General features: G+C 28.0%; 1 protein-coding gene across 1 annotated transcript; it reads right to left on the bottom strand.

The window, feature by feature from the left end:
* Positions 1-9991: 9991 nt before the first annotated feature.
* LOC119683089 lies at positions 9992-10886 on the bottom strand. Its single transcript, XM_038096694.1, has 2 exons — positions 10634-10886; positions 9992-10570 (listed from the first exon to the last, which is right to left on the bottom strand). Exon 2 carries the CDS (start codon positions 10561-10563, stop codon positions 10222-10224), a length of 342 nt encoding a protein of 113 aa, XP_037952622.1. The 5' UTR covers positions 10564-10570; positions 10634-10886; the 3' UTR covers positions 9992-10221.
* Positions 10887-11761: the final 875 nt, after the last annotated feature.

Raw genomic sequence — 11761 nt, 5'->3', positions numbered from 1 at the left:
AATCCATTTATCAATAAGACGAAAACCAAACCAACCATAACAACAAGTTACAGTCTTGAATTTACAATAAGATTCCAAAGAGAAGGGACTAGAGTGTGGATGAAAAGTTGCATTGCATTTTATTGACTAATAATCCACTAATTGAAAAGAAACGAAGATGCAAAATGTGCTACAGCTCGCAGTAGAAGAAAATGAATATATTGCATTCTATTGTATAACAGGATTGTTAAATCACTGTATGCACTTACAACGAGCTTTTGAAGGATTTGTGCTAAATGGCGCAAAACGAATCTATATAGCTACCACCACTATTGACAGAAACATTCTTAATTTACTGGGGGAAATGTCAGGTATACTACCGATGTCTAGTGCGGGGCTACCCAACAGACTTGTTGAAGGATTGTTAACATTTTAATAATGTTTTGAACTTAATATCTAAAATTTTGCAACAAAAATAATTTTTCATTTTTATCCAATAAATTTTTTTAAACAAAAAATTGTTTAAGTTTATAGCTTGTTTCTTAAGTAAAATGTTTAGGAATAAAATGAGGTCTCGAACGTCATGGTAACGGTATTTTATAAAAAATTATTTTATGCAACTAAATATTATATTTATTAATTATATTATATATACTTCTTTATATATGTTTTTAATTAATGTGTAATGGCGTAGATATCCATCTTCATATAATATTCCATAACGACATAGTTTTATGTATAGAAAGTCTTTGGGTTAGAGACTTTTGAGATGTTGGAAAAATTAAATAATTGGAAAAGAATTAAAATAGATATGAATTAAGTTTAAAAGAAAGTAATAATCTTAACTTTCTTTTAAAATTATTATTTCATTTTATGTGTATACCGTATTGACATGTCCTGTATGATAGTCTTATAATTTTAAAAAGTCGTTTTAAAAAGTTTTTGTATTTAAGTTCCTCGTAAGGCTATAATTTTAAATATAATCACTGAAACCCTATTCTTAAAGTTCCAGTTGTTTCCAAACTTAAAACCATATAAACGTCACAGCAAAGTTTTTCTAAAAGACATGAGTATCATCGAAAACATAGCTTCTAGTACCGTTATTAGACATTTATAGTATCAGTTTATATTTAATTATACCCTTCCTTTAATAGTAAGTAGCTTATTTAGAATTTGGATAAGTATATATTCAGATGTTAATGTTCTAAATATAAGGTTTACCACTACTTTTCCTCTCTATTAAGTAGTGCATTCAAATGCTAGCTAAGTTTTTTTTTGTCAGATGTTAGGGATCACAGGTAATACATTAATGTACCCGTCCCTCAATATGAGGTAGTTTGTTTAAAAGATGGATATTTGTTTTTTAGATGTTAATGGTCTTAGTCTATATATATTTTCACATATGTACCTTATAGTAAGTCGTTCGTTAAAAAGTTGCATCAGTTTTTTATATTAGACGTTAATGGTCTCAGTGAATATTTTATAACACTTGTCCTTAAATATAAACTAGCGCATGTAAAGGTTAGATATGAATAAGAATAAAAACAAACCTTTATCTAATTTAATATAGTTTTATATATTTAGCTTAAATAGCGTATATAGCTATATATTTTATATAGCTAAACAGAAATTAATTAAAAGTATTAAATTATACTTAAAAAAATTATTAAATTTTAGTTTTTCCTGAAATTATTCATTTAATTGAATTAATTTTATATAGTCAGTCAACAGTATATTTATATGATTTATGCTTGTTAATATTGTTATTTCAAAAATATATATAAATTCCTCTAACTCCTAGGAGAAGCATAGGGGCGTCCTCAAAAATAGTTTCGTCATATCTAATATACATATCAATTAGCATTGCCAATGCTGTAATTTTGATTGAACACTTGTGCTTATAACACTTGAACTATTTTTTTATTACACTTGTATGCAGTTAACTATATTTCAATTTAATATCTTTATATAGACCCAATGACCAAACCATATAACAAAAGTTTATTTGCTATCGAGACATGTGACCTAGTAACGACTAAAGGCTGTTAAGCGTGAGCTTGGCCTTGTTCCGTATTTTTGATTTCAAAAAATTTTTTAAAAAGAAGACTAAAGCTGGACCATGCAAGTCAAATACTGCTCTGAGCTTGTTGGATAATTAACACTGATTTTGAACTTTATATTTGGCAAGGTAAGAGTTCAACTCTTGATACTTGCGGTCAAATAAAATTGTTTATAAATAATTAAATATAATAAATGTTTCCAAATAGCCTACAGATGATAAATATTTGGCAATTCTCGAAACAGCTGTATGGTTAGCCAAAAATTCAATTATTTGAAAATAATAAAAATTGATTGTTGTAATTCGCTACTGTTCAATAAACCTCTCTAAAAAAAACCAAATCGTTAAAACAGCGTTTTTTTTGTTACAAATTATGTTTTTATGAAACATTTAATTTAGAGTTTTAATTTTACACAAAATATTATAGTATTATAGTATCTTTAAGAATAAAGAGTTATATATTTGCAACTATATTAGCATATTATCGTAAATCATATTATTAAGTTTTGTTATTACTTATAGTTTTCATACAGCAGTGTCATATATCAGCAGTGTCATATATCAGTGTAGCACATAGAGAATAAGAATATGCTTTTTATATGTTTAAAAATTTTTGTATCTTATTAGCCACTAATTAACCACTAACCATTAATTTACTATTAAAGTGTTATATTAATAATTTTTAAATTACAACAATAAAATAAAATAAAGTAAAATTTTATTGTTTTAGTTTACTGTTGTTTAAAATACCACTCGATTAAAATCATAATTTCTATTAGGAAACATAGTTCTTTCCGTCATAATTGACTCGTAATATCAAATTAAACATTATTGATTATGGTTAATTTAAAAGAAGAAGAAAAATTCATATAGCCTTACAAAGAAAAAAATTCATATAGCCTTATTTTTAATATTTCTTATTATCAATTTAGATAATAAAACAACTTGAAAACATTATCCTACTATGTTCAATTACACTGCACCACCTTCACAAATAACCATGACTTGAAAAACTTTCTTATCAACGATTTCTCGAAAACTATCAACTCAAATCCTTAAGTAAATTAACATAAACCCCAGCGTTCAAGTGAAATATATAGAATTTATTTCAAAAAATAAAAGAAAAACAATAGTACTTAGTTGTGATAGACTTTAAAAAAAAAATTCTCTAAAATTATTTCATTAAAAATTAGCAAAACTATATATTTTTCTATTGTGGGTAATCACGTCATTATCACGTGCAATTTGGCATTAGCAAAAATTTACGATATGCAATAACCGAAAATGTAACGAAATCACATAACCAAATCAACACTGACGTATATACCCATATGCGAGTACCCAAAGAGCTAGTAAAAAATAGAATTCTAACTTATTTAATACGGAAATCCACAGACCTACAAATACGTTTTTACACGTACACGTGAAAGGAAAGTACTGCGAAAGCATGTGAAAGTTATGTGAAAGTGTGTAAGTTGAAACAATCAAATTAACATGCACAGACACTTACACACCTGTAAGTAAGTACGAGGGCTCAATAATAAGATATGTAGATTTGTTAGCGTCTAGTTTGCATACAATTAAGGGAAACGGATATGCCTACAATGTGTACCGTTGCTGCCATTGCTGCTATTGCTGCCATTGCCGCCATTGCTGCCATTACTGAAGCGACTTGAGTAGGTTAAATCGAAATTATGTGTATATATTCTTACTATTCATGCCGAAGGATATTACTAACTTGAAACTCAACTACAAATATCACATTTTATTTGTTGGCGTAAGTAGTACAAGCATTTGTGGTTAATACCTAGATACAAAAACAACAAAAACAACAGAAACAACAAGAACAACACTAATAATAACAATAACAACAATGATATCAACATGCAAGAGAATTTGTAATTCTACGGATCGGTGGATGGCATAAAAGGATATATGTTGCGGCAGTACAACAGTTTGTTAGACTACTAACACAGTTCGGGCGAATGCAATTTTCTGAATGTGCATGGATGTGAATGTTTCTGTTGCCGCCATTTGTTAACGTTCATCCAAGTTTATTCAGTTTCACCGCAAATAAAATTAATTTCTTTATTTTTTTTTTGTTTTTAATTTTCATTTACTTGCCATTTACAATAATAAAATTTTAATAAAATTAAGCCTTAAATTTGTTTTTAATCATTTTTACTTAATTTTATTTAAGTTACAATCAATTTTTTTGTTTTTCGAAAAAAGTTGTCACTCTTAAAATTTTTCCATTATTTAACATATTTTATTTTAATTTATTTTATTTATTCAAAAGCCTTCATTTCATTCTGAATTTTATTCTGAATAAAATCCTTTCAGAGACAAATGAAAGTTACTCAACACTGAACTGCACTTGAACTACTTTGTTTTTGAGGTTACTTAATTTTATTATTTATTGTATTAAATTAATTTTTTTTTATAATTATATATATATATTAACAGAACAATTCTTATTGTTGAAGAGGCATTCATTTTGAATGCTTTAACACACGCACATACACAAATGTACTTCAGTGTGAATAACTTTAGAAATGTACGCCGTTTACTTGCTACTTTACGTTACGAGTGTCCGCCGCAAACTGTTTCGGTTAAATTTTTAACTATCGCCTTTCGTGTTTTCTGTAATATCCTGTCGTGTTTCGTAACGAAAGCTATTCGTTATCTTTTGATTTGCCTCGTGTGTGTAAATTTACGATGCTTGCGAAAATTGAGCGCACAGTGTATGTACAAAGAGAGCAGTTACTTGTGTGAGGAAAAAAATTATTGGCGCTAAAATTTCACATGTTTCAAAATGAGCAATCACTTTCAAACTGTCAGCAGCCGGTTGTTAATATTTTTTTATACGTAAGTATGAAAGAACGAAATACAATCCTGAGTCTTAATGCAATGCAAGTTCTTTAGCTTAACAGAAACTGCAATTAGGTTAGCAATAAATCAATGGATTTGCAACTCATTAAAAACAAATACGAAAATTCATAGGACTTTTAACTTAGCAAACAATTCAAACTGGTTTTTTTTTTTAAATAAACAACAAATGTTTTTAAATTGTTAGCGAAAGAACTACGGGCTACTATTTAGTGATGTAGGTAATGTAATGGTTTATGGGTTAGGCCATCATAAACTGCGACCAGGTTGATCTATTGTGCACCCCTTTCTATTTAGAGATTTAGTATTTAGCGGAAGTAGCTCCTTTGGAGGGAGCTTTTGAAGTTCTTTATCCTCTGGTTGATATGCACCTAAAATTTGATTCTTTTGTGGCCTAGTGCATCACAATTGATTATATAGTTTCAATATATATATATACATTAAGACTGAAAAGTTTTCGGAAATTCTCATTTAAAATTCGCGCGCTGTATATTTTTCGATATTTTAAGTTTATGTAGTTTGGCAGCACTGTCCTTAATTACTATGCCAAAAATGAGCGCGATCTGTCAGACAGTTCGTTTACGGCAGCTGTTGAAACCAGTTCCCCTCAGTAGTGCGTTGCGAAATGTCTTCGACGGTCGTACGACCGTCCTGAAAGGCTTTGTACCACTCATAAACTTGAGTTTTCGATAAAACTGATTCCCCATAAGCCTTTTGTAGCATTCGCAACGATTCTGCACACGAAATTTCGTTCGAAACACAAAATTTGATGCAAACTCTTTGTCCAATATTTTTTTCCATTGTTTTTTTCGCAACGCACTACTGAGGTGAACTGGTTTCAACAGCTGCCGTAAACGAACTGTCTGACAGATCGCGCTCATTTTGGCATAGTAATTGTCCTTAATTGCTGCCAAACTACATAAACTTAAAATATCGAAAAATATACAGCGCACGAATTTTAAATGAGAATTTCCGAAAACTTTTCGGTCTTAATGTAGTAGGTGTTTATTGCAGGCGGCAGGCGAGTTTATTGCAGGCGGCCTGTTAGTGCATCAGAAAGTGACTTTAGACCCTTTTTATTTACACTATAAAGTAAATAAATAATCAGTCGCACCATGTACATCAAATATATATTTACGTTGGTTCCTAGAAAGTGCATTTATAAAACAAATTACGTTTTTAAGATCAACAAAAACTCTAATTAACTAAAAGAAAGAGGAACCTCTTCAATTTATTTTGTTTCTATGTATTTTAAAGTATAGAGAACTTAGATAGAATTATAGAATTATTGTAATATAAAATAAAATATAATAGAATAGATTTTATAGTACAATTACTTTAAAAAACATATGAAATGAAAAAAAATGAATAACATAATATATAAATACAGTCTTGTCTCTTGTTATGCCATAATAACATAATAAATAAATAATAAGTAATAAAAGCAATAATTTGACAGAACAAATATAAACTTATAGTATATAAAAAGTGATTGTTGGGTTTAGGTAGCCGCAGAGTTTTCTATTCTGTTCAAGTAACAAGTTGATACCGCATCCAGTCATAAAAAACTAAGAATTAAAACCAACCTGTATTAATTATATGGATTACTATAAATTCATTGCTAGGACTGGGCACTTCCAAAAATAAAAAATGCTTCAATTTTTTTATTATTTCCCGCACTGCAGCTCTAACATTTAATATTGTCAGATAATATTTAGTATTAGAATAGAAATTTATTAGTATATATAGGAAATTTTTTTTTTTTTTGGATATATTATGTCGATAAATTATTCCAAAGCTGTATTTTCAAAGCCTTTGGACTTCTATAATAAAGAGGAGCAACATTCTTGTTTTTAGTCTAATATTATAGATACGGAAGATGATTTTGATTAACTTATTTGACAATTTGATAATATTTTTTCAAATACATATCATAGCTACAACAACAATGCTATAATTAGCACTGCTATTCCTGTAATCATATGCTGATGATATATATGATATACTGTGAAAATATATTAGTTCTTATAATTCTTATAGTTATATATATTATTTTTATATAACTATGATATATATAGTTTTGTAGTTCTTTCATGGAAATTCGTTTAGGACATGGTAGAAACTAAAAAGGACAAAGAGGTTTACACGGACAGTAAATAATATAGCAAACAGTGACTTCTTGGTGTGTAATGTGATATATGATGGTTGATAATCATCTTCTATGAAGTAATTAAATTAATTTTTTTGTATTATTTTAGGACTCATATGAAGTAGATGCAAACATTGATCATTATTTAAACATTGATCATTATTACTTGTCAATTGATATTAAGATACGCGGGGCAGTACACAGATCTTAGATCAATCACCGAATAATCACGAAGCATTTGTGGAATACATAAATTAGTCAATGAGAAGGGTGGAACTCTGCAGAAACCCTCCAAAGAGTAAAAGTATCCAGATGCACTAACTCGGAAAAGACTCAACATAACCATGAACACAGATTTCAAGCCAAGAAATATAAGCTCATATCAAGCCATTTAGGGTGTAGCAATATTTGACAGTAATAGAGTTACTATCAGTTAGTGTTACTCTATTAATAAGAGTGATAGAGTCAAACCGTCATTCAAGGATTTAATGAACATTTTAACGATTGATTAAAATGAATTATTTTCATTTTATGGATTCTTAATGGGAAATATTTTTATTTGCCAAAATATCAAAATAGTATCCTTAAGTGTATATATATATATATGTATATATATATAGATGTGTATAAATAGCAAATAGAAAAAAATATAGCCGTATTTGTTGGAATTAAGTTATCCGGATAAATTCTTTTTAGACCTCACATTTTACTTTTACTTTATTTTTGTTAAAAATTGAATTACTTTTCTGAAAAAATAAAATAAATTCAATGTAAAGAATATGTCCTTTTGGTATCATACAAAATAACAACAACAGAAAAATGTTAAAAAAATGGAGAGCTCAATATTTTGGTAATTATTTATTTTGTTTTGATTGCTGTTTCGTAAAAGTTTTGCTCATTTCACTCTTTAAAACTTTGCTGAGCAGAGCTTTTGCCGTGTATTTTAGTATGAGTTGTGCCACATTTGCGCTCTCCTTTCTCCTTTGAAAGGAAACAGCACGTTTCATTTTGTGTTGGCCTAGGACCAAAAATATGAAAGCTCCGGCATTGTTATATATTTACTGTAGTTTTACTATGAGTGTTACTATTACGATGACCATGTTGTGTGCATTGCACGAGGTCACAACAACAGAAAGGACTTTGCCTTTATATTGTATATGTATGTACGTAGTGTGTTTGTGTGGAACGAAGTAGCCAAAATGATTACAAAAAAACTAAGAACTGAACAGGGCAGAAATGAAAATAAATACAATTAAATAAAAACATAATGAATACGTTGCATGCGACGTCGCCTTTAAAGCGACAAAGCGTGATTGAGTTCGCTCACGGCTATAGAAACTGTGAGCAGGACACCAGCGTATAAATTTAAATAACGAAATGAATATTTCCATATATATTTACACATACATGAGCATAAATGCGCATATATATTTATGTTAGCGAACATTTTCTCAAGTATGTTATATTAATTGCATATGTAAATGACCCGTAGTATATGAAAAGTGACAAATTTAAAGAAAAGCGAATACCAAAACAACAATTTTAAAATATTGTTTAAAAATAATATATAAAATCGTTAAAATATAAGATAATATTATATACGAGATATAAAACTTTAAATTCAATGTGAAAAGTATGAAAATTTGGGGTTCTTTTACTAAAGAAGTAACCAAAAAGATAGATGAACGTATAGACAATTTTCAAACATATTTATTTAATAGATTACAGACTTAATGAATTTAAATTGTTTGTAAAGTCATGCCCCTATGTCAAAGATCTTGAGCAATCTGTAAAGCTTAATGGGATCAATAAATAGAGTTAAACTCATTTTAAATTAAATTGAAATTTTAACTGAAAATGGTTATAAAAAAAATCTTGGTCCACTTCTTAACATTGGTTCAAGGTACATTAGGTATATTATGAACTATGGACCGAAACATCCGAAACATTCACCCATAGTATCTATTCATGTTCTATGTATGCTAAATTTTCTCTTAATTGTAATTTCGAGATGTAAGAAATTTAACAATAAATTGTCCATTTTTTTAGTTTTGACTTATACATAAATAGAATTTATTTTAACACAAAATAAAATTTTTTTGTTTGTATTTAGTTTTATTATAATTAGCACTAGAAAGTTAAGTAAAATTAAAAAGTTATTAACATAATTATTTACAAAACAAAAAAAAAACAAACCTAAACAAACGCTTATAACAATTTTATATTTAAATTGAATAAATATCTCAGAAGAAAATAACATACATACAGACAAAAATAACATACAAGTAAAGCGACTTTTACTTATTTTTGGTAAGATAATTAGTGGTAAAAACAGATTCCTTTGGGAGTCAATAGGTAACATTAAAAACCAATTAGACTTACGTATCCCAAAAAACTGAATTTGATTAATGATGTAATACTATATATATAATACACTATTATAATATATGTATATATATATATATGTATATATTATTTATTGGAATCCTTCTTATAAAACAAAGGCATTAAAATTAGTCTCAAGAAACTGGTAATACAATTATTACAAGTTTTTCCATATATGTATATATATTATAAAGATGCAATTATTTCCAAAAAACCTTCTCATAAAACAAAGGCTTTTAAATAAACCTCGAAAAAATGTTAATACTACTATTATAAGTGTTTCCAGTATTTCTATAATCTTTTTATAGAAAAAATTTTAAAAATCTTTAAAATGACTATGCATATGGGATTATTTTTTTATTCAAGTCAATTAGTTTTTAAGGTGCATTTAGATTTAGATGTGTAAACAGACTTACTAAACTAACCTCTGATACGGATTATATCCTGAGCCCCCACCTAGTAGAAAATAAATTGAAAGGTATATAAAGTGAAATGTATATAATTTGCTATCGTAATTAAAACTTTTTAACTTGGTGGAATATTTCAGTAGACAATCACTTTATTTTTTTTATGTATCACTTGTTAGACAAAAAAAAAATCAATATTTATATTATAATACAATAATTTCTTTGGACAAATATAAGAATTGTATTATATTTTTACAAATTTAGTGGATCTTGTGGATTTCTGGTTGGTGCATTAAGATAAAGCCAACAACTTGAACGATGGGTATTAGTTTTCTTGTGAACCGCGACCATCACTAATCTAAGCGATCCATCGTTGTTTGCTTCCATTCTTGTATTATTCCGTATGCAGCCATTACGGCATCCATATTTACATCAAATGGATCGGAAACAGAATCTTGTAAGTATTTAAAAACTTCATTTGCCTTCCTGCAATCCGCACACATAAATGTTAAGGTGCCAGAGGAAGATCCACATTTTTTGGACTTATCAACTTGCACACAAATCTCATCCTTTTGTTGTTTATTCTTTTTAGAACTTCTATTTTTCATCCCTCGTCGCGGCCAACAAATCTGCTTGATAGACGTTTTAGAAGACTGTTGGGGACAGTTTTGAGCCTGTAACCTTGTGGTCACCATGATAAAACTATGTGAAATTTTATGTTAAATAAAATTGAAATCACATTGATAATAAATTGAATAAACTTACGTGAGTATTAAAAAAATAATAATTTCGTTTAAATTGAGTTGCTCAAATAAAGCCAACTAATGTTCTCGCCTTTGTGAATTTAAAAAAGTTGCTATTAGTACGTAATGAATTATTACCAACAAACCTTTTATAGATAAGGTCTCACCCATTTGAAGTATACTTGAGTACTAAAGGTTCTATCTCAACTTATAAGATAGCAAAAAAAAATGTAAAAAATAAATGTCGTTACAATAATTTTTTAAGAAATTCAAATTAAAAATCAAAACTAATATAGTTGTCATAATTTTTCTAATATATTAAAAAAATTGTGTCAATAAAATTAAAAAAAAATATACATACTCAGTTATTTTCTTATAAAATGTTAAAATCAAATGAATTGCAGTTTTAACTTGTATAAGAAATAAATTGCTGAGTTTCATTAAAACCACAAACTGCCAGGAGTATTAAATTTTTCTTCAAAGGAAATTGAAAACAGTTTTGAGTGAAATTGGCAGTCATGGAATTCAAAGGAATACAAATGAATGGAAAAAATCTATAACAGCGAAAAATAATTTAAACAAAATAATAAACAGAAACTTCAATCGCTTCTGTAGCTGAGGAAGGAAAAAACTAAACACGGATGACTGAGACTAAGTCTGAAAAATACCACCGATTTCTGCTGAGACCTATTCGTATTCGATACCAAATCGTATTCATGTACGTGAGAATTTCCAGTTAAAATATTTTGAAATAAAATAATCGGAAACATCAAAGCCCAACTTGCCAATGCAAGCGTTCACACAAAACAATAAAATAATCGTATGCGTTAAAGGAAAGAAGGAAGCCATAATACCCTGGGAGGCAATTAAAATAAAATGACATAAAATGGCAAAATTTTAGAATTGAAAATAAAATTTAAACAAGTAGAAATTTAAATAAATTTATTTTCTAGCACAAGGGAAATGAATTCATTTATTGAATAAATGAAGTGATTTCCACAACAAATGTGATGATACATTAAGATAAAGAAAATATTATTTAAGCAACCAATAACGAATGAATATATCATTGAATGAATATATCGCAATAAATTTTCTTAACACAAAAACATATTTTTTTTCAGTATCAAAAACGAAATAAGACGGTGGG

Source organism: Teleopsis dalmanni, chromosome 2 (assembly GCF_002237135.1).
Source record: "Teleopsis dalmanni isolate 2A chromosome 2, ASM223713v2, whole genome shotgun sequence".
Classification (NCBI taxonomy): domain Eukaryota; kingdom Metazoa; phylum Arthropoda; class Insecta; order Diptera; family Diopsidae; genus Teleopsis; species Teleopsis dalmanni.
This window is presented reverse-complemented; position numbering and strand designations above follow the sequence as displayed.

Coding starts and splice junctions, on each gene's coding strand:
- LOC119683089 (XM_038096694.1), bottom strand. CDS start 10,563: ATGGTGACCACAAGGTTACAGGCTCAAAACTGTCCCCAACAGTCTTCT.